Below are 25,187 nucleotides of genomic sequence, written 5' to 3' on the forward strand. Positions count from 1 at the left end.
TTTCCCTGACAAATTTTGAGATTTCAAGGGTGAAAATTAAGACGTAAGTTGACAATCTGTCTTTGTAGCTATGGTACAAGAAACAATAGTGTAAACTAGGAAATATCTTTAAAAAAACCTTGCAAGCAGATGGCATTTCCTGATGTGAGCAAAAATCTTTAGTACTAACCTCAACATCTTTTGTAATGAACTGTTTTTAGATGGAGAAAGCAAGCCACACGGTATGCGTGTTTCATCAAAACCACTGATATTAATTTATTTCAAATAAATGAAACATTTTTGGTGACAAAAATACGCATTTCCTTGGAGTTAAAAGAGATTTAAAATACCTTCACCAATTTCATAAATAACCTCAGAAAAAAGTAGGCCTCTTGAAAGAAGTGTGTAAGATGGGGATGAACTGTGTAAACCAGCTCTGTCGGTGGCTGCCAATAAAAGGTTGGTTCTACTATGTTTGATATCGTGTTACATCTATTATTTTATTTATTTATTTATTTATTTATTGTTCTGTGGGACCAAATTAAGGAGAAGTCTCCATGGTCATGGAACGAGTCAATACATAAAATTATAACACGATATTAGAAACAGATAAAATGAAATATAAAGAAAAACATATTCAGGTGACAAGTCGTAAGTTTAAATGAAGAAAATCAACAATGTAACACTGGAATTTGCTTAATTTTTTAGCTCTTCCAGGAGCTCCTCGACAGAATAGAAGGAGTGAGCCATGAGGAAACTCTTCAGTTTAGACTTAAAAGAGTCTGGGCTACTGCTAAGATTTTTGAGTTCTTGTGGTAGCTTATTGAAAATGGATGCAGCAGAATACTGCACTCCTTTCTGCACAAGAGTCAAGGAAAAGTGCATTCTACATGCAGATTTGATTTCTGCCTAGTATTAACTGAGTGAAAGCTGCTAACTCTTGGGAATAGGCTAATATTGCTAACAACAAACGACATTAAAGAAAATATATACTGTGAGGGCAATATCAGAATTCCCAGATTTCTGAATAGGGGTCGACAAGAGGTTCTCGAACTTACACCACACATAGCTCGAACAGCCCGTTTTTGAGCCAAAAATACCCTTTTTGAATCAGAAGAATTACCCCAAAAAATAATACCATACGACATAAGCATATGAAAATATGCTAAGTAGACTACTTTTCGTGCTGAACCGTCACTTATTTCAGATACTGTTCTAATGGTAAATAAAGCAGCATTTAGCTTCTGAACAAGATCCTGGACATGGGCTTTCCACAACAGCTTACTATCTATCCGAACGCCTAGGAATTTGAACTGTTCCGTCTCGCTTATAATATGCCCATTCTGTCTGATCAAAATATCGGTTCTTGTTGAATTGTGAGTTAGAAACTGTAAAAACTGAGTCTTACTGTGATTCAGCATCAAATTATTTTCCACAAGCCACGAACTTATTTCATGAACTACATTATTTGTTACTGTTTCAATATTACACTCAAGATCCTTCACTATCAAGCTGGTGTCATCAGCAAACAGAAATATTTTTGAATCACCTGTAATACTAGAAGGCATATCATTTATATAAATAGCTGTGGCCCCAGCACCGACCCTTGGGGAACGCCCCACTTAACAGTGTCCCATTGGGACTGAACATCACTGCCACTCTCAATATTGCGGAGAATTACCTTCTCCATTCTGTTCTTAAAGTAAGAGGCGAACCAATTGTAAGCTACTCCCCTTACTCCATAATGGTCCAACTTCTGCAGTAATATTTTGTGGTCAACACAGTCAAAAGCCTTCATTAAATCAAAGAGAACACCTATCGTTCGCAACCTTTTATTTAATCCGTCCAAAACCTCACAGAGAAAAGAGAATATAGCATTTTCTGTTGTTAAACCATTTCTAAAACCAAACTGAACATTTGACAGCAAATTATGTGAATTTAAATGCTCCAGTAACCTTGTATATACAACCTTCTCGATAACTTTAGCAAACACCGATGGCATAGAAATAGGTCTAAAATTGTCAACATTATCAATGTCTCCCTTTTTATAAAGTGGCTTCACTACCGAGTACTTTAATCGGTCAGGAAACCGACCACTCCTAAAGGAAAAGTTACAGATATGGCTGAGAACTGGGCTAACATACATAGAACAATACTTCAGTATTCTGCTAGATACCCCGTCATATCCATGAGAGTTCTTGGTCTTTAGTGATTTAATTATTAACTCAATCTCCCTCTTGTCGGTATCATGGAGGAGCATTTCAGGTAACAGTCTCGGAACACTTTTTTCTAAGAGCGCTATATGATTCCCTGTTGGGACTAGGTTTCTATTTAGTTCACCTGCTATATTCAGAAAGTGATTATTAAATACTGTACATATATGCGACTTATCAGTAACACGGACATTCCCACTACGCACTGATTCTATATCCTCGACCTGTCTCTGCAGACCAGCAACTTCCTTTACGACTGACCATATGGTTTTAATTTTATCCTGAGACTTAGCTATTCTATCTGTATACCACATACTTTTTGCCTTCCTAATAACATTTTTAAGCACCTTACAATACTGTTTGTAATGGGCTGCTGCATTTAGATTTTGACTGTTTCTAACGTTTTGATGTAATTGCCACTTTGTTCTACAAGATATTCTTATCCCTCTAGTCAGCCACCCAGGCTGCCTGTTTGTGCTAGTACCCTGTTTTAAACGTTCTAACAGAAAGCAACTTTCAAAGAGCATGAGAAAAGTCTTGAGAGGAGCATTATATTTATCGTCTACTGTATCAGCACTATAAACATCTTGCCACTCTTGTTCCTTTATAAGGTTTACAAAGGTCTCTACAGCAACTGGATCAGCTTTCCTGAACAGCTGATGACTATATTTAACACATGTTGCAGCATAAAAATCTTTTAAAGTTAAAATTTGCGCATCATGATCTGAAAGGCCATTCACCTTTTTGCTAACAGAATGCCCTTCTAGTAATGAGGAATGAACAAAAATGTTGTCTATGGTTGTTCTACTGTTCCCTTGCACTCTCGTTGGAAAGAATACGGTTTGCATAACATTATATGAATTAAAGAGGTCTACCAACATCCTCTTCCTTGCACAATCACTTATACAATTAATATTGAAGTCACCACATATAACTAACTTTTTGTATTTCCTATAAAGTGAACCAAGAACCTCTTCTAGCTTTAGCAAAAATGTTGTGAAATCGGAGTCTGAGGATCTATAAATAACAACAGTTACAAGTTTAGCTCCATTAAATTTAACCACACCTGCACAACATTCAAACACATTTTCAGTGCAGTACTTTGACACATCAATTGACTCAAATGGGATGCCGTTTTTCACATACATGGCTACTCCCCCACACTGCAAAGAGCTCCTCGAAAAGCAGCCAGCCAACCTGTATCCTGGTAAAGGAAGCCTCTGAATTATCTCCTTATTTAAGAAGTGTTCAGATATACCAATAATTTCAGAGTCAACATCTATAAGCAGTTCACTAACTTTATCTCTAATACCTTGTATATTTTGATGAAATATACTAATTCCCTTATTACTCGGATACCTAAGCTTTGTCAAAAGTGATTCCCTTGTTAGAGAAACTTCCCTTAAGCAGGAATACCTATCAGCTGACTTCAATCTAAAAAAGGTGCAGCTCTAACACCCACTACTGCAGGAATTTTCCCACGAGTGATCCCACCAACCCCACCTATGCTGTCACGTATAAGCTTTGCCAACCTCCCCTTCCCATACCTGTTGAGGTGCAGGCCATGTCTAGTGAGTATTATGTGACTTTTCTTTTGACAAATACATGAGTACATAGTGCACAAGCTGCCAGCAACCAACACAATTTTTCTGATATATAAACTACTTTTGAAGTGCCAAAATGTACTAGAACAAATAAAATGTCTATAAAATGCCGCACTGTGCAACGTACTTGTGGTGAGACAGTCACAATTCCTGAAATCCATTGCCCACGGCCTCTGGTCTGCTGAGGAGCACCGCAGACCTGGGTCCGAGGATAAACCGTGAAAATCTGCTGCATCGCACCACACACAAGCAGATCCGGCCTGCAGGCAGATCAGTGGGACTAGATCAGACAGGCAGGGCCTGCACATTAGTGGAAACTGAACAGCAGGCCAGACACATTACAGATACTCGCAGAAACGGCCTGCAGTTTTAGGTCGTCACGGAAATCCACTCGTGTGGCCAGCTATTCAGAGTCACAGACAGCGCGTCGACGAAATGAGGCCACGGTGCTCGATCCGTACGAATACTCCGAGAATCGATAATAATGAGGATAGGTAGCGAGTCACCGTAAAGACGATCGCTGAACCAGAACGGGCACGTAGAAAAGACAATCACACTCTCACAACTAAATTTTCAGCCACAGCCAAACAAGAGCACACACGCATTCACACAATCACTAAGACGCAACTCACGTACGCAGGGCTGCCAGCTCTGGCCACTGCGTCTACAGTCTCTCAGAATCAGATCCGAACAAACCACTCCCCACACCTCCACGCCTCTCGTCGGCAGCTGCTAGGCTGGCGGCAAGAAGTGTCGGCAGCACCGACTGCGAACTGATGGGAACGGTAGGAAGGGTAGAAGAGAAGCAGCAGCAATGAGGGAGTAGGGAAGAGGCACACGTGCTCAGCGACGGTGCACGACACATCAGTAAACAAACCATTTCACATACTGAGACAAAAATGAGTATTTCTAGTGTTTTTTCAAATTTCCCCAATTTCCTTGACGTGTTTAAAATTCCCCGATATTCCCCAATTTCCAGAGCCTGTGGCGACCTTGCAGACATTCTGTCACAGCTGAGAATTAATTTAAAGAGAGGTAAATGTCTACGGGTTGGGCAGATACAAAATTATAAGAGCATACAAGGACTCTCCCCACACCCATTTGTGGAGGCAGAAACTTCACTCCTATCCGATCCCCACCGACCACATAATGGGCTCACCAAGTTACAGAGGAAGAAGATGACCTAGCCAGGACATTCAAAATAGCAAAAGCCATAAATCTATAAACGTAATGAACATCAGATGGGCTGGCGACAAGAAAATAAGGTGAGAGTAACAGTGACGTCAAGAGGTGGGTGGGCGCGGGCGAGTGTCGCTCGGGGCTCGGCGTGTGGCGGGAGTCTTCCCTCCCTCAGCTGCCCCTCTCCGGAGAGTCGAAGTCTTAAAGAGGGGAACAGCACCCACTATCTTGGGGGAAGCGTGAAACCCTATTAAGCAGATACTCTGTCAACAGCTAGTACGGAGGGTAAGAAATAATGAAGGTCTCGGCTACAATGGAGTGTTGCCCCTAAAACACAAAATAGGGTATGGCAGAAAAAAGGGCAAACCACACCTGAAAGTGATTAAAACAGAGTAGGAGAGGTATGACCGTGGCAGCTGATAGAGATGGTGGTGTTGACAATCCCACAGAACCAGTCAAACCATCCCACACCATCCCAAAAGCACTTCAAAACCACCATACGCTGTCCACCAACATTAGAGGTGAACAATCCGGAAGACTGTGCTACGTAGGATAGGAGATTCATTACAGCGGTACAGCAGCAGTCTCCTCGATAGTGTAGAGTTTGTTAAAAGGGACAGTAGCTCACCAGATGTTCTGTTTCTGAGTGAACAGAGGTCTGCAGATCTCCACACACTACTGTCTACGTGAATGTCGGGTGGGTAATCGCTTCTCCAGCCAAACAGGCAGCCGGTTCATTCCCTGGACTCGGGACCCGGAGACAGACAACTGAGCAGGCACTGCAACCGAGGTCACGGAAAAGATCGTAAACAGTAGGTGACGAAAGTAACATCGGTCAATAGCACGGAGACTGCTCACTGGGTCACTACAAATTAAGATCTCATCAACAGAAGTCTGTTTTATAAAACTTAAAGCTCTGTTAATGACTATCAGCTCTGCAGTAAAAACACTAGATGTTCCTGGTAGCAATTTTCTTTTTTAAAAAAAAGGGTTAGCAGGAGGCGTAAAGCATATCCTGCCTTACTCGGGGTTTCAGAGCTACTACCATCCTGATACTCCTGATGAACTGACAAAAACAGACATTGAAAGATAACAGGGATGATGCAGGTTGGTCTCAATTCGTGGTCTGGGTGCTAACAGAGGGGGCAGAACACAGTGTGCACATTCTGAGCAAGTTACGTGGGGGACCTCCAGGTGCATTCCGACTGTTAATCACCCCCGAGGGTGGGTGGATCGGTGCCCCTTATCCGAGAAGAATCCGATAAGTTGGACAATTAGGAAAACATTCGAGTGCGATTGCGCAAGTGAGCTGGAGTTGGTACTGTGAGAAACGGAGAGGTAAGTTCTCTGCTTCAGCAAAGACTTTAAGCAGAACTGACCTGCTTATTGTAGTTCTTTCCTCAGTAGCATCATCACTCTTTTATCAGTGAAGTTGAAAGTCCAAATGAGTGAGGGATGGTGTTTACTCAAAAATGTACATATAATCTAGATTGCATTAACACACATACATGCATTCTTCACTAAGTTCAACTGTTAAGAACAGTGACCCGTTTATCAATTACAAAAACTTACTAGCCCACAAAACCAGATCGACATCTACAATAACAGTGGTGAAGTTAATTGTTTGACTGTGGTACAAAATACAGTCAGTATTTACACAAAAAAGTCACAGTTCCTTTTTAACACTACCCTGTAGTAATTTATTACAGAAATGATTTCACTTCGGTAGTTCAATCCAGTCCATAACGAGCTTCAGTATTCAACAATCGGTAGTTTTGATGACCGTAACATTTCCTACCATTTTTCAATCACAACACAGTTTAGTAAAGATGTTCATTAATTTAGGCTACAGAAATCACTCAAAAATTATTAAGCATCCAAGTCTTGAGCTTTGCTGTTGTCAGTGGACATATTTTTGCTCGCCGAACACATGTAGTAGTGGCACAAATTGACACTGGGAGTGCTCCCGACATAGGTCTTACTCGTGAGCTTTCAAACGACCGACTGCCAATTCTGGGTGAAGTCTGACTCTTTGTAGACTGGCACAAGAACAAACTGCTATTTTGGAGGCTACATTGTGGTTTAAAAATGGCTAGGTTGGATTTTTCTGATTTTCTTATATTACAAGAACTAATATGATTTTGGCTCACAGAAAATGTTGCTGGTCAGAAATTCAGAAAAATACTTGGGTGCTATTACTTTCACACAATGTAGATCCCTTATTTACATGCATCAGTGCCCTACTGCAAATTAGGGTAAATTATATGAAATTATTAATTATTAAATCAATTAATCAATACTGCATATCATTTTATACACAAAAATAAGTAGTCAAAAGTCATAATCTAACAGTAGCTATGATGAAATTTGTAATGGAAGACGGGGCTGCTGATGTATTTGAATGTCAACTGTCTTGTCACTGGTAATTTAAAGTACTTTCCATAAAAGTCAGAATGCTCAGCATTCTGTTGGTATGGGTCATTAAATTAAATTGTGCCGATTAGCTCACCAAGTTTCACACGTATCGAACTATGGTGTTAACCCCAATCGATTGTAATACTTAATCAACACCTTCCACAGCCAAACTGATGCCACCAATGCAATCAGCGTAGTGAGAAGAAAAACTAAACGACAAAGCTAAATGGAGAAAGCCCAGTTACACCTCTGCAAAAGCAATACATGTGCCATATATGACTTACAAAACAGTACTGGAAACATGGTAGAAAATTATAGGAAAGAAAAAAAATTTGCTATCAGCAGATATTCAAAACTTAGCAGATGGGAGAGGAGAACCATGCTATATCACAGAGTGTCAAAGGAAGTGGTCTCAATGAAGTGGTCTCAATGAAGTGGTCTCAATGAAGTGGTCTGATGATGATGATGATGATGATGATGATTGGTGTGTGGGGCACTCAACTGCGTGGTCATCAGCACCCGCACGAAGTCCCAATTTTTACACAACCCAATCTAGCCACAATCACAAATGATGATGATGATGATGATGATGATGATGATGATGAAGAAGAAATGATGAGGACAACACAAACACCCAACCCCGGGCAGAGAAAATCCCCAACCGGTCCGGGCATCGAACCCGGGACACTGGAGCCCAGAGGCAGCCACTATACGACGAGCTGTGGACTGCTGCCAGTGACTCGACTTATTCCACAATGACAGACTCGGTGCAGTCATTTCAAATTTGAAGGTACCCCTGAAGCATAAACCTGGTGACCACCATCCAGTTAGGTCAAAACTGTGGCCCGGTACGTACGGAGTTAGGCCGAATAGGATGATTCGCTCCCCGAGAGGTGTGGGCGAGGAAGTGGAGAGGTTTAAGCTTACGCGTGCGGGCGACTCTTTAGTTAACAAATATGGGACAGCTGTGTCAGCCTTTTATCAAAGAGGAATCCCAAAAATTGAGACTGTGCAACAACATCCCGGCACTAAGTACACAAGTCGAGTTCTGGGTCCAGACGGACTGCGGTAGGACGACACAAATGCGTGTCTCACATTTTTGTCGAAGAGAATTGGAGGTCGCGGGAAAGGGTCCAAGTGGAGGCTCCGTGGATACACCTTGAAATTGTTGTTTGGTGAAGGCTACAGACTGGGAGCTGTTACAAATGCAAAAGTTGAAACAATGTGAGTGTGACGAGAGGTACGACAGGTTGTGAAATGCATGGAGCCCTGCCATTTTTTTGGACCCGTGCACTCTGAGTGGTGTACCGACTGTAACACGAAAAAATCAGTGGAGTAAAAGCCGACAAAAATCAGTAGGGCGTCTTGAAAGCCCCTGTCATTTAGGTTAAGTAAAATGTGATCATGCTGGGCAGTGTTGTATGCCTCATGGAGATAAAAAAGGCTTCAATGAGATTTCACCATTTAGAAACACCCCATCAGATTGCTGTTTCCAACCTAACCACACGGTTAATTGAGGATTGTTCCTCCTGGAAACTGGGGGACAAAAGGCCCAGTGATTCGAGAAACCAGAACAACCGTCGGGCCACCATCTTTTCGAGCAGTTTTCAGAGCACACTGATGAGGCTAATCGGTCAGTAGCTGTCAATGGATGTCTGGATTTTGCCTGGTTTAAGGATAGGGATACTATCTTGACCCTGAAAAGCAAAAATACTTTCTGGCCAGGTTTGAGTAACATTCACATGTTGGATGATGAACTGAACCAGGGCCTGAGGCCACACTGTTTGATGCATCAAGAGCCTGAAAGAGTTCCTGATCAGAGAAAAGTTCATTATATAATCAATCATGACCAGGGGGGGGGGGATAGGGAGGTGTCTTCAACATGTCTTATGTATTTTTTTTAAAAGAAAGAAAGAGAGAGATGGGGAGAGAGAGAGAGAGAGAGAGAGAGAGAGAGAGAGAGAGAGAGAGAGAGAGAGAGAGAGAGAGAGAGCTATATTGCTATGTTGTGGGATTCATATGAATGGTTCAAATCTTATCTTTGTAACAGGCACCAAATGGTAAAGATACAGGGAAAGTTTACTCATCAGAATACCAAGGAGTCGGATACGGGGCGCCACAAGACTCCCTGCTGGCACCACTGCTGTTCTTAATATTTATAAATGGCATGCCAAGCCATGTATCAGCAGCAGGTACAATATTGTTTGCTGGTGACACCAATCTGTCTGTTAAAGCTATGAATGATGCTGGCCTTCAGAAGACAGTCACAGTAGCGCAGAAAGATGAAATGTATTGTTTATGGATAACATTTTAATTGTGAATGACAAAGAAAGAGTTTCGGTAGACTTCAGACATAAAACAAACTAGGAGCCACATAACAACAGAACTTGGGCAGTGTAAGATAAAGAAAACCCGTGTCACTAAATTTTTAGGAGTACGGATAGATGAAAATGTAATGTGGGGAAAACATACAGAAATGTTTCTTGCATTAAACATGTAAGTACACCACTGGCCCTATCGTAGACTTTTACGCCAGAGCACAATAGGAACTGGTGGTGGGCAGAAAGATATTTAATCAGCAGAGAGAGTCACTGATCTTTGGAATCTTTTGAAACTCCGTCAGGGAAAAATGAGCGCAAGAAAAAAATGAATGGGTACATTCTCGCAAGGGGTAGAAAAGAAAGGTAAAAATATGGCGTATACCCTGGTTCACAAACAGAACAGGGTACAAGACTAACGAAGAAGTAAAAGAAGACAGTTTATTACTAGCACCTGTGCACCAAATGACACTATCCAATTTAGCTAACACACTCAATCTAACAAATATACCAAAATCAAATAGGTCTTAGCTCCTTTACAGGATTCTAAAAGTGGAACTCATTTTGAATACAAAAGCAGAATGATCTAAGTTGTGCCGACAGTGTGCTCACATCCAAAGTTCCCACGTCAGTTTTACAATGTTACAGCCAGCAGGTTACTTACCCGACATGGTATTCCTTGTCAGCCCACAACCTCAAATCTCGCGACAGCTTTCTCCAACGACGGCACACTTTCCATACCACGTCCACTAGCTCAGTGAAAGACAAGTGAGAGAAGATCTTTATCAGTATCTCCTCAGGCAAGTCGTCAATGCTCGTACGCCACACTGCAGCGCCTTCTCCCGCGTGGCACAGTCCACTGTGCTCAGACACTGAAGCCATTTCACTGTCGAGCCTGCAGTCGGACTACGGTGAGGTGGAAGGCGCCAGGGGAGGTGACGAGCTGTCGAGTGGACGTCTGTCAGATATGCTTGCAGACACTGCAAAAAAACATAAACAGCATTACAAACCCGCACTCACACGGATTTCAGCTACTTCCCACTGTGTTAATGGAACAAATAACAGCAACGACATGCCAACATTATTTGACAACTGTCGCTGAAATCATTTCTTATGGCTGAAACTATTTCAGGACAAGTTAATAGTGTGATATTGAGCCAACAGACCACTCACATCATTGATGTGATAGAGATATGTGCCTTAAGGAATAACTGACAGCTGACATAATAAAAAACAGAAACACTGCAATATAAATTCCGATGATGTCACAGGATCTCCATTGGCACTGAGAGTCAGGAATGCTGTTCTTTTTAATGCCATCCGATGTAGGTGTACCGTAGGTCTGTAGAAAAGCGTAGCGTTCCAAAAGATTGGAAAAGGGCACAGGTCATCCCCGTTTTCAAGAAGGGACGTCGAACAGATGTGCAGAACTATAGACCTATATCTCTAACATCCATCAGTTGTAGAATTTTGGAACAGGTATTATGTTCGAGTATAATGACTTTTCTGGAGACTAGAAATCTACTCTGTAGGAATCAGCACGCGTTTCAAAAAAGACGATTGTGTGAAACCCAGCTCGCGCTTTTCTCCACGAGACTCAGAGGGCCATAGACACGGGTTCACAGGTAGATGCCGTGTTTCTTGACTTCCTCAAGGCGTTCGATACAGTTCCCCACAGTCAAAGTAAGGGCATATGGACTATCAGACCAATTGTCTGATTGGATTGAAGAGTTCCTAGATAACAGAACGCAGCATGTCATTCTCAATGGTGAGAAGTCTTCCGAAGTAAGAGTGATTTCAGGTGTGCCGCAGGGGAGTGTCGTAGCACCGTTGCTATTCACAACATACATAAATGACCTTGTGGATGACATCGGAAGTTCACTGAGGCTTTTTGCGGATGATGCTGTGGTGTATCGAGAGGTTGTAACAAAGGAAAATTGTACTGAAATGCAGGAGGATCTGCAATGAATTGACACATGGTGCAGGGAATGGCAACTGAATCTCAATGTAGACAAGTGTAATGTGCTGCGAATACATAGGAAGAAATATCCTTTATCATTTAGATACAATATAGCAGGTCGGCAAATGGAAGCAGTTAATTCCATAAATTTTCTGGGAATAGGCATTATCAGTGATCTAAAATGGAATGATCATATAAAATTGATCGTTGGTAAAGCAGATGCCAGACTGACATTCACATGAAGAATTCTAAGGAAATGCAGTCCGAAAACAAAGGAAGTAGGTTACAGTAAACTTGTTTGTCCACTGCTTGAATATTGCTCAACATTGTGGGATCCGAACCAGATAGGGTTGATAGAAGAGAGAGAGAACATCCAACAGAAAGCAGCACACCTCGTTACAGGATCATTTAGTGATTGCGGAAACGTTACGGAGATGATGGATAAACTCCAGTGGAAGACTCTGCAAGAGAGACGCTCAGTAGCTCGGTACGGGTTTTTGTCGAAGTTTCGAGAACATACCTTCATCGAGGAGTCAAGCAGTACATTGCTCCCCCCAACGTATATCTCGCGAAGAGACCGTGAGGAGAAAATGAGAGAGATTAGAGCCCACACAGAGGCATACCGACAATCTTTCTTTCCGCGAATACGGGACTGGAATAGAAGGGAGAACCGATAGAGGTGCTCAAGGTACCCTCCGCCACACACCGTCAGGTGGCTTGCGGAGTATGGGTGTAGATGTAGATGTACTGAAAATCTGAAAATATAGCCACTGTAAGAAAATAGTGTCTTCACCAGCGACATAAATTTAACTCTGGAATACACAATACAGTAGCCTATACAAAGAGAAAGCCATCACATTCATTGGCTTTGCCAACGCACAATCAGACTATCATCTTCCAATCTAACTTAGGGCTCACGTTACACTACTGGTCAGTCTGTCACTACAAATTTCATACCTAGACCTAGAAAAAGTCTTTGATTGTGTGAATGTTGACATCCTATTAGACAAGCTACGGAACATGGGCATTAGAGGCGCTGCTTATGACCTAATAAAGTGTTATGTGAGCATTAGAAAACAGTTTGTTCTGCTTAAAACGGAAAGTGGTGTCTACAAGTCAGAGATCGCTTGCATAAAATATGGCGTGCCCCAGGGCTTGGTGTTGGGCCCCCTTCTGTTCTTTATCTATGTAAATGATATTAAATACTGTACTATAAATTCAAAAATTGTTTTGTATGCCGATGACACGTCCATTGTGTGTAAAAAGGAGTTGTGTATGAACTAGAGGCCAAGTGTAATAATGTGACAAAAGAAATTGTTCAGTTTTTTAATGAAAGCCACTTAAATGTAAGCACCAGTAAAACATGTTTGATGGAGTTTAACAAAAGTAGTTTGAATAATGAAATTAAATTATACATTGTCAACGAATTGGTAAAGAAAGAGTCTAGTGCAAAATTCCTTGGCGTAACAATCCAAAGCAACCTGAAATGGGACACACATATTGACTCCCTAACAACTAAGTTGTCAAAAAATATATTTGCAATCAGTACTATTAACAAGTTCTGTAGAGACACTGTAGTCCTATGGACTGCATACCGTGCTCTTTTCTCCTCTCACTTGAACTACAGTATTGAAATTTGGGGGGCAACAACCAAACTCATTCTTCAAAAAAGGGGTGTGAGAATAATCTGTGGAGCAAAATATAGGAAATCTTGTCGCAACTTGTTTCCAAAAACTGAGGTGTTAAGTGTTGTAAACACATACATTCTAAAAGCCATATTGCTTCTGAAAAGACTGCACCCGAACACTTATTCAGATTTTGACCAGTACAATACTAGAAATAAAGTTTTTACATTGGCACCCACAGAACAGCACTTTACGAAAAGGGGCCTCAGTACGCAGGTATAAAATTGGCTAATGCACTGCCTAGTGCAGTCGTGGCTCTTCCTACAGTTAAATTGAAACACCAGCTTAAGAAACTTTTAGTAAAACACCCTTTCTACACATTAGAAGAGTACCATACTTACTTACACGAAGAACAACAAATGCTTCGCGAAATTATGTGAATAGAAATCAGTAAACATCTTATTGTAATTTTGTTGTAAATTAATGACGTATTCAGAAGAATGTGTCTTGTGTATTGTACAAATACTTCAATCATTACTGTTTCTTTGTACGTGTGCAGTGTACCATTCGATGTTGAATAAAGCTATTATTATTTCTTTCCTTTCTCAGATGTTATATATGGTTAAAAATGGAAAGTGACACGGACCTCGATCAAGCGTGACTTCCTTTTAACTGTACGGTATATGTTACATTGCATTTAGGAACGTTCGGGTAATTGAACATCAATAATTACAGATTTCTGTAGTTCTATATATAAGTTTGGATGCAGCTGTATTGCGTTGATGTACTAGTGGATATTGTGTGGTATGACTCCTGTAGTTGATGTATAATTGGTATAATGTCAACTTTATCCTGATGCCACATGTCCTTGACTTCCTCAGCCAGTTGGATCTAATTTTCAATTTTTTCTCCTGTTTTCTTCTGTATATTTGTTGTATTGGGTATGGATATTTCGATTAGTTGTGTTAATTTCTTCTTTTTATTGGTGAGTATGATGTCAGGTTTGTCGTGTGGTGTTGTTTTATCTGTTATAATGGTTCTGTTCCAGTATAATTTGTATTCATCATTCTCCAGTACATTTTGTGGTGCATACTTGTATGTGGGAACGTGTTGTTTTATAAGTTTATGTTGTAAGGCAAGCTGTTGATGTATTATTTTTGCTACATTGTCATGTCTTCTAGGGTATTCTGTATTTGCTAGCATTGTACATCCACTTGTGATGTGATCTACTGTTTCTATTTGTTGTTTGCAAAGTCTGCATTTATCTGTTGTGGTATTGGGATCTTTAATATATGCTTGCTGTAATATCTGGTGTTTATTGTTTGACCCTGTATTGCAATCATGAATCCTTCCATCTCACTGTATATATTGACTTTTCTTAGTCAAGTGTTGGATGCGTCTTGATCAATGTGTGGCTGTGTTAGATGATACAGGTGCTTGCCATATAGTGTTTTCTTTTTCCAATTTACTTTCTTTGTATCTGTTGATGTTATGTGATCTAAAGGATTGTAGAAGTGGTTATGAAATTGCAAAGGTGTAGCTGATGTATTTATATGAGTGATTGCTTTGTGTATGTTTCTAGTTTCTGCTCGTTCTATAAAGAATTTTCTTAAATTGTCTACCTGTCCATAATGTAGGTTTATTATGTCGATAAATCCCCTTCCTCCTTTCGTTCTGCTTAATGTGAATCTTTCTGTTGCTGAATGTATGTGATGTATTCTATATTTGTGGCATTGTGATCGTGTAAGTGTATTGAGTGCTTCTAGGTCTGTGTTACTCCATTTCACTACTGCAAATGAGTAGGTAGATATTGGTATAGCATAAGTATTTATAGCTTTTGTCTTGTTTCTTGCTGTCAATTCTGTTTTCAGTATTTTTGTTAGTCTTTGTCTATATTTTTCTTTTAGTTCTTCTTTAATATTTGTATTATCTATTCCTATTTTTTGCCTGTATCTTAGATATTTATAGCCATCTGTTTTTTCCCTCACTTCTATGCAGTCACTGTGGTTATCCAATAAGTAATCTTCTTGTTTAGTGTGTTTTCCTTTGACTATGCTATTTTTCTTACATTTATCTGTTCCGAAAGCCATATTTATATCATTGCTGAATACTTCTGTTATCTTTAGTAATTGGTTGAGTTGTTGATTTGTTGCTGCCAGTAGTTTTAGATCATCCATGTATAGCAAATGTATGATTTTGTGTTGGTATGTTCTAGTAATATTATATCCATAATTTGTATTATTTAGCATGTTGGATAGTGGGTTCAGAGCAAGGCAGAACCAGAAAGGACTTAATGCGTTTGCTTGATATATTCCACGCTTAATCTGCCTTGGCTGTGATGTGATATTATTATTATTATTATTATTATTATTATATTACTTAACAGAAACAGAATTTTCTGGCGAGACATTCGACAGGTTCGCTAACTCGGACGAACAATCGGCTTCCGACATAACCCAGACCTCCGCTACATTACAGCACAGTTCGTCACGGCAACCCCGTCCATGAGATCATTGCTGCCAACGGATTGTCACCTCCACTGTTCCTACAACACTTACGAGTCAAACGATTACGACCACTGACCACCGCGACATCCGTTGCTGCCTGGTGGCGTTGTGGGCATACGATGTGGTAACAAAAGTATACAAGTGGGGCAGACACGTAGAGAAGATACGGGTTGCAAATGGGGAAAGCCATTCAGATAAGTGACTCTGATAAAGGGTAGATTACTACTACGCAGTGCCTGTGAAAGAGTATCTCGAAAATGGATAAGCTGATCAAATGTTTACACGCCACTGTCTCGAGCATCTACAGAAAGAGGTAGAAGGACAGTGAAACTAGCACTAGGCACTAAACGGTTGGACATCCACTACTCATCAGAGAACGTGGGCAGGATAGGTGGTGAGCTGTGGCGTCTCGGCCAAACGAGCACAATGTCGGTGCACACACGAGTGTTTCATCGTGCATTATCGATCACGATGTTACGCAGCAGACCATCCGTACGTGTTCGCACTTTAACCCGACAACATTGTCAATTACACTTCTGGCCATTAAAATTGCTACACCAAGAAGAAATACATATGATAAACTGGTATTCATTGGACAAATATATTATACTAGAACTGAGATGTGATTACATTTTCACGCAATTTCGGTGCATAGATCCTGAGAAATCAATACCCAGAAGAACCACTTCTGGCCGTAATAACGACCTTGATACGCCTGGGCATTGAGTGAAACACAGCTGGAATAGCGTGTACAGGTACAGGTGCCCATGCAGCTTCAACACGATACAGTTCAGTTCATTAAGAGTAGTGACTGGCATATTGTGATGAGCCACTTGCTCGGCCACCATTGACCACACGTTTTCAATAGGTGAGAGATCTGGAGAATGTGCAGGCCAGGGCAGCAGTTGAACATTTTTTGTATCCAGAAAGGCCCATACAGGACCTGCTACATTCGGTCGTGCATTATCCTGCTGAAATGTAGGGTTTCGCAGGGATCGAATGGAGGGTAGAGCCACGGGTCGTAACACATCTGAAATGTAACGCCCACTGTTCAAAGTGCCGTCAATCCCAACAAGAGGTGACCGAGACGTGTAACCAATGGCACCCCATACCATCACGCCGGGTGATACACCAGTATGGCGATGACGAATACACGCTTCCAATGTGCGTTCACCGCAATGTCGCCAAACACGGATGCGACCATCATGATGCTGTAAACAGAACCTGGATCCATCCGAAAAAATGAAGTTTTGCCATTCGTGCACCCAGGTTCGTCGTCGAGTACACCATCGCAGGCGCTCCTGTCTGTGATGCAACGTCAAGGGTAACTGCAGCCACGGTCTCCGAGCTGATAGTCCATCCTGCTGCAAACGTCGTGGAACTGTTCGTGCATATGGTTGTTGTCTTCCAAACTTCCCCAACTGTTGACTCAGGGATCGAGACGTGGCTGCATGATCCGTTACAGCCATGCGGATAAGATGCCTGTCATCTCGACTGCTAGTGATACGAGGCCGTTGGGATCTATCACGGCGTTCTGTATTACCCTCCTGAACCCACCGATTCCTTATTCTGCTAATAGTGATCGGATCTCGACCAATGCGAGCAGCAATGTCGTGATACGATAAACCACAATCGCGATAGGCTACAATCCGACCTTTATCAAAGTCGGAAACGTGATGGTACGCATTTCTCCTCCTTACTCGAGGCATCACAACAACGTTTCACCAGGCAACGCCGGTCAACTGCTGTTTGTGTATGAGAAATTGGTTGGAAACTTTCTTCATGCCAGCTCGTTGTAGGTGTCGCCACCGGCGCCAACCTTGTGTGAATGCTCTGCAAAGCTCATCATTTGCATATCACAGCATCTTCTTCCTGTCGGTTAAATTTCGCGTCTGTAGCACGTCATCTTCGTGGTGTAGCTATTTTAATGGTCAGTAGTGCACATGTGCAGTGGCCGCGGGACCGTCGGGGTTCGACTGACGATCGATGAAACGTGTCAGCTCTTCGGGTGAATCACATTTTTGGTAAACAACGGTCATGTCCACAAATGCCGCCATCGAGGTGAACGGCGGCTCAGAATGTGCAGCGCACCACGGACGCGGGCTGGTAGGACCAGCGTTATGCTCTGGGAGACATTCTCCCGCATTTGCTCAGCACCTGTGGCAGTAATCAAAGGCACTCTGACAAATGCAAACCACCTGCATCCCTTCACGCTAGATGTCTTCCCCAATGGCGGTGTTATCTTTCTGCAGTATAGTTGTCCGCATCTCGGAGCCAGAACCGTGGAACAGGAATTTGAGGAGCATTATAGCTCACATTAATGTCTCGCTGACCAAATTCGCGTGATGGAAATCCTACGTGTTTTTGTCACTATTAGGCACCACCACCGCGCACACAAATCTGCAGCCCATTATTTGTGCGAATCACGTGACCTGTGCATGAACATCTACAGCCACAAACCTACCAATAAGCTGTCGGACCCTGGCACGCAGAATCAGTGATGTACTGCATTCCACAGACAGACAAAGCAGGTGGTCATAATGTTTTGGCTCTACAGCTGCTAAGAGCTCGCCTCAGCTGCTTCGCGCATCTACCGGGTGATCAAAAAGTCTATAATAAATTTGAAACTGAATAAATCACGGAATAATGTAGATAGGGAGGTACAAATTGACACACATGCTTGGAATGCCATGGGGTTTTATTAGAACCAAAAAAATACAAAAGTTCAAAAAATTTCCGACAGATGGCGCTTCATCTGATCAGAATAGCAATAATTAGCATAACAAAATAAGACAAAGCAAAGATGATGTTCTTTATAGGAAATGGTCAATATGTTCACCATCATTCCTCAACAATAGCTGTAGTCGAGGAATAAAGTTGTTCAAAAAATGGCTCTGAGCACTATGGGACTCAACTGCTGAGGTCATTAGTCCCCTAGAACTTAGAACTAGTTAAACCTAACTAACCTAAGGACATCACAAACATCCATGCCCGAGGCAGGATTCGAACCTGCGACCGTAGCGGTCTTGCGGTTCCAGACTGCAGCGCCTTTAACCGCACGGCCACTTCGGCCGGCAATAAAGTTGTGAACAGCACTGTAAAGCATGTCTGGATTTATGGTGAGGCATTGGCGTCAGATGTTGTCTTTCAGCATCCCTAGAGATGTCGGTCGACCACGACACACTTGCGACTTCGGGTAACCCCAAAGCCAATAATCGCACGGACTGAGGTCTGGGGACCTGGGAGGCCAAGCATGACGAAAGTGGCGGCTGAGCACACGATCATCACCAAACCACGCGCGCAAGAGATCTTTCACGCGTCTAGCAATATGGGGTGGAGCGCCATCCTGTATAAACATCGTACGTTCTTCAGGTGTTTATCAGCCAGGCTGGGGATGTTGCGATTCTGTAACATATCGGCGTACCTCTCACCCGTCACGGTAGCAGTTTCAAAACCAGAATCACGCATATCCTCGAAGAAAAAAGGCCCGATAATGTTAGATGTGGTAAATCCAACCCATACCGTGACTTTCTCGTCGTGCAGTGGAGTTTCCACGACAGTTCTAGGATTTTCGGTAGCCCAAATTCTGCAGTTGTGGGCATTGACAGACCCTCGGAGCGTGAAATGAGCTTCGTCGGTCCACAACACGTTACTCAACCAATCATGTCCATTATAATTATCCGGGATGTTATGCCGTGGTCGGTTGATGAATTCTGTGTCGATTCCCAACGTTTCGTCTCCGACTGCGGGAGACATCTTCAAGGGGGTCCGTAGCTGGCCGGCCGGTGTGGCCGTGCGGTTCTAGGCGCTTCAGTCTGGAACCCCGTGACCGCTACGGTCGCAGGTTCGAATCCTGCCTCGGGCTTGGATGTGTGTGATGTCCTTAGGTTAGTTAGGTTTAAGTAGTTCTAAGTTCTAGGGGACTGATGACCACAGATGTTAAGTCCCACAGTGCTCAGAGCCATCTGAACCATTTTTGGTCCATAGCTCGATGGAAGGTCCAACACACCCGCTGGCTCGCTACTGACTGCCGCTAAATTCCGTGTCCGCGCGCTCCCGCGCCGCGGCGTGACGTCACGTGTTTTGGAAACGTCAGTGCAATTGGCCGCTGTCCGTCGCCGTTGCCATCACCCAGTAGTGGACGGGTGGTACACATCTTCCTCAACACCGGCATCCATATACCGTTTAATTTCACGCCCTCCTCCTTTCGGTTGAAATTATTTGGGTGTTTAGCGATTTCGATTGCCTCCCTGTAGAGCCTTTCGTAATACCCGCTTGTGGCCGCTAGTACTTGCGTCTCGTCTAAACGAATAATTATACTGGACATGATATTTCCGGCCGTGAAAGTCTACATTTTAGTAACTCAACCAATCGTCATCTTCCGGCATCTTTTGAAACGCCCACACCGCAAATGCCCTCCGCTTCGCCAGGTAACAGGTGCCCGTTCGAATCCCCTTCCTATGGCGATAGGATCGTAACGCTGAACTAGCACATTCCCCGTTCTGATAATACAGCTTCACTAAAAGTGCCTTTTCAGGTAACGTCAACATGCTGCGACTGCTGGCGCATCAGATTCTCAGACTCTCATTACAGCTACTTTTATACACGATTGTCATGCGCAGTCACGGACGTTTCGCTGTCCAGCGCCATCTGTCGGACATTTTGTGAACTTCGTTTTTTTTTTGTTCTAATGAAACCCCATGTCATTCCAAGCATGTGTGTCAATTTTTACCTCTCTATCTACATTATTCCGTGGTTGATTAAGTTTCAAATTTATACCGACTTTTTGATCACCCGGTACTTCGAGCAGTCACTTAACGCGTTCCCTATAGGCTACCTCTCCCCGCCAACGACGCCACACCTCTGTAGTCGATTATTGTCTCACCTGCACCTGTTGGCACTCTACAACTGAAAGCTGCCAACAGTGCTGTCAGCTATTGGGGATACTTTGGTGACTCTACCACAGTAAACGTACTAATCTGAGCCACCACCCACACGAAATGAACAACACGAGGTACACAGGTAAAGAGCTACTATCGGAACTGAAGCTGTGAAGGCAAGTCGCGAGTCACGCTCGGATAGCTCAGCAAGCACAACACCTGCTCGAAGAAAGTGGAGGTCCCAGGTTGCAGTCACGACTTGATCCACAGTTTAGATCTGCCAGGAAATATCGGTGACAACATATTATAAACAACAACTAGAATTGAAACATACAAACAAAACACCCTAGGCACCATTTACGTAAGGTATGACACCGCACTTCACTTCAAACATTATGGAATTCGTGATGGGACAATCTACTGGTTTTAACCACCACTTTGCCAGTCGGCCGCGCTGGATTAGCCGATCGGTCGAAGGCGCTGCAGTCATGGACTGTGCAGCTGGTCCCGGTGGAGATTCGGGTCCTCCCTCGGGCATGGGTGTGTGTGTGTTTGTCCTTAGGATAATTTAGCTTAAGTAGTGTGTAAGCTTGGGGACTGATGACCTTAGCAGTTGAGTCCCATAAGATTTCACACACATTTGAATATTTTACCCGTCGATTTTTTCTTTCGGTCGGTTTTTTCAGTCGAGTGCAAGACCAGAATGTCGCGGCTAAGGCCCCCGCAAACGATCAAATGTGTTTGACAAAATCGTTATCTGACTACGGATTTGCCAAGCAAGCCCGTATCGGATTTTGAGGCATTGTAGCACAACACGCCGAAAAGACAATGACGTCTCTCGGATTGGCCTTCAATGCGCTGCAGCGCTGAAACCGCACATTTGCGCGATGAGCAAGTAAATCCATCAGTACGGCACAACAGCATCGCAAAGCGTGGCGTCTAGATTGCCTGGACGATGTGGCTTTGTTGACGCAATCTGAGCACAGGACACGTGATCCAGTTGGCCAATTACAGCGAGCACAGAAGACGTGAACCGACCAGGCAATGGCAAAGTGACTGTTTCGTCTCGCCCGCACACACAAATTAATACACATACAGCAGCTACAGAAATAACTAGAGCTGTGGCTTCTTATATAATTTTGGTTCCGCTTTTTTCCGTCATGTGATTAGCCTGGGACGTAAGAAGACATGTTAAACGGTCACCAACGAAGCAATCACATTGCTACTCTTGTATGTAGAAATCTTTTTCATCCCGAATATACAGGGTGCGTCAAAAAAATGTATAAGACGACATGTGAAACGGTCACCAATGAAGCAATCACATTGCTACTCTTGTATGTAGAAATCTTTCCCATCCCGAATATACAGGGTGCGTCAACAAAATGTATACACACTTTGAACTGTTATAGTGAATTTATTTCCCGTTCTACAAGGTTTAATATATTTGAGAAAGTAATGTTATGTTTCTTCAACAGGTGGCAGCAGTGGCAAGGAACTACCTGCAACATGGCGGACGTGCGTTTGAGCTTCGAAGCGCGGAAGCAGATAATTAAGTGGTACTGGAAGTTTGAGAATGTAGCTGCGGTTCGAAGACAGTGGAGAAGTGACTATGGTACAGAACCACCTCCAAGGTTAACAATTACACGTCTACGAGAGAAATTCGAAATTCGTGGAACAGTGTGTGATGTGCATAAAGGTCGATCAGGGCGACCTCGTACAGCTACAAGTGATGATTCCCCACAACTGCGGTCTCGCAACTGTTTCAGCGTTCACCTCAAAAATCTTCGAGGCAAGCGGCACGTGAGAGTAATGTAAGTGCTGGTAATGTGCAACGCATTCTGAAGAAAGGCAAGTTTCGTGTGTACATTCCGAGGCTGCTGCAACAGCTAAGTGACGACGATCCAGATAGAAGGTTAGAATTTTGTGATGGGTTCAGGAGATGGTGAGACGTGAACCGGGATTTATGGGTAGCATAATTTGGTCGGATGAAGTCCAATACAAACTCAATGGAGCTGTCAATAGCCACAGTTGCGTGTACTGGGCTGAAGATAATCGTCACATTACAGTTGAAAAGGCTGTGAATTTGCCTGGTGTAAATGTGTGGTGTGGTTTGTCTGCAAGAGGACTCCTTGGGCCTTTCCGCTTTGAAGGTACTGTTACTGGAGAAACGTACCTAACAATGCTTGCTGACTCCATGTTCCCTGCCATTCGTGCATTATACGGTAATGATGAGTTTTATTTCCAACAAGATGGCGCCCCGCCGCACTATCATAGGGACGTACGAGCATACCTGGATCACGATGTGCCAGGCCAGTGGATAGGACGCAGGGGACCAATCCAGTTTCCTGCACGCTCTCCACACCTCACGCCGCTGGATTCCTTCTTACGGGACACAGTAAAAGATGAGGTGTACAAACGTAAACCAAGTAACCTGGACACACTTTGGAATGAGATTCAGGCGGTGTGCGCAGAAATCTCTTTGGACACTTTGGTACAATGTACGGAGTCAGTGGTGACTCGTACTCAGAAATGTATTGATGCTGAAGGCCACTAGTTTGAACATTAATCACATTTGCAAAAGTACATTTATTTTTCCAATTGGACTTTAAGTTTTCAGAAATTTAACATTGTAGGCCGGGAAATAAATTTTCTATGACGCTTCAAAGTGTGTATACAGTTTTTTGACGCACCCTGTATAATGATTTTGATTTCGCGATTCCCGAGGGTGTGTCACGGCTTGGACATAATAACAGAACTTAATCCTAGAACATTAAACATTAAAGGGGGACGGTGACGAGGGGGGGGGGGGTGGGACACATGACACTGACATTACTAAAACGTTCAAATGTGTGTGAAATCTTATGGGGCTTAACTGCTAAGGTCATCAGTCCCTAAGCTTACACACTGCTTAACCTAAATTATCCTAAGGACAAACACACACACACCCATGCCCGAGGGAGGACTCGGACCTCCGCCGGGACCAGCCGAACAGTCCATGACTGTAGCGCCTTAGACTGCTCGACGGTCATTACTACTAACCATCTTAAATTTTACTATTCCTATTTTATTCGAAGGAACTCATAATTTATAGTTTACGCACTAATTAATTACAATTATAAGGTCTCCATCGGTTTGCTACATACAAAATGTCCTGTTTTACACCGTATACTGACGATCGTACTGCTAAGAGTGTTGACGGGAACCACGTTGGTGCCAACTGCAACCGTCAATTCTAGGAGGGTTCAGTGATCTTGGGTTACATTACTGGCAGTGAAGCTGTGACTTTTGCATTTTTTGTTGTTACACGTACTTGGCTGTTCTACGAATAGGTCGCGATTTGCAGGGGCGCGATTAAGCTCTTTTTGGCTGTATTTTCCGAATTTCTCGCGATTTCCTGTACTATTGTTAAGCCGGGGCATATGATCACAGCCTGAATCGGCAGCAAAAATCTGGCTTTGGTGACAGACTGATCTGTAGCGTGTAGCCAGAGGTCTACGTACAGCTGGAATACAACAGTCTGGTTGTGACTTGGCGCAGCGAAATTTCGAAAAAGGACTCACCAATGGCCGTGAAATCTCAGGAAACTGTCGGTGGAATTCAGGGAGGGCCGAGCTAAAAAACGCTTCCTTGAGCCCACTGAATTTCTGATGAAGTAAGAGTGGTTCAGAATAATAAAAGGAAAGATCCTCTCTGGAACGACGATCGTTAGTGACTGCTTCAGTTAATACAACACTCTAGTCGGCACTGTAGGTTTTCAGCAGGTCAGAGTGAACCATAGTCTGAACCTTACAGATACGTAAGAGCGTTCCGTCCACACACAGAACGTGGAGAGAATGAAGTGGGACTCCAGAGGTGCCATTCCACAAAACGACAGAGAGACCAAATATTTCCAGGGTTACCTAGCTGAGGGTATGTTCTGTCGAGTACATAACCAAAAATAAATATTACATCACTTTTTTGTTGAAGCGGGTACAATTTACCCTTCCAGCGGAATTAAGAAACAGGAAGTCTTTTGAAGAATGTTGCAAGCACAAGTCGCGACTACAACTCACTGCCTTTTTGGGGAAACCGACGCCTTCAGTTTCCTCGACATTACAGGTATGTTACAGCAGCATTTTGCTAGGTACTGTACGTTTTGTACAGTACACTGGACTATCCACTTTATTTGTGTTTCAGTTTTAACAATTTTTTTCGTCGATTGTGTGTACGCGCGTTGAGAATGAGATGATATGATTGGCTGATTACATAACGTGTAATGTACTCTCATTCTATGTTCTGATTGGTTGAAGCTATGACGTGTCCTCTGCCCAGACTGTAGAACAAAAGCACACCGTACAGCGCGATCTCACTTTCACATTTTCCGAAGTTATAGTCCCGCATAGACCAGATAGGTAGTGCTGTATTTGGTGGATTTCGTATTTATACATGCTTATCACGCAAATATGCGGTTTCGGTGCTACAGTGCGTTATAGATCTATCCAAGATAGTCCTGTTTTTCTAGGTTTGT

General features: G+C 42.9%; 1 protein-coding gene across 3 annotated transcripts in view; it reads right to left on the reverse strand.

The window, feature by feature from the left end:
- Window positions 1-25,187, reverse strand: part of LOC126484077 (uncharacterized) — a 91,979-nt gene that overhangs the window by 57,633 nt on the left and 9,159 nt on the right. For all 3 annotated transcript variants that reach the window (XM_050107448.1, XM_050107447.1, XM_050107449.1), the window contains exon 2: window positions 10,373-10,688. In XM_050107448.1, coding sequence (XP_049963405.1) covers window positions 10,373-10,590 — 218 coding nt within the window. In that variant the 5' untranslated portion in view covers window positions 10,591-10,688. The remainder of the gene's footprint in view (window positions 1-10,372; window positions 10,689-25,187) is intronic.

The sequence above is a fragment of the Schistocerca serialis genome, chromosome 6 (assembly GCF_023864345.2).
Source record: "Schistocerca serialis cubense isolate TAMUIC-IGC-003099 chromosome 6, iqSchSeri2.2, whole genome shotgun sequence".
NCBI lineage: Eukaryota > Metazoa > Arthropoda > Insecta > Orthoptera > Acrididae > Schistocerca > Schistocerca serialis.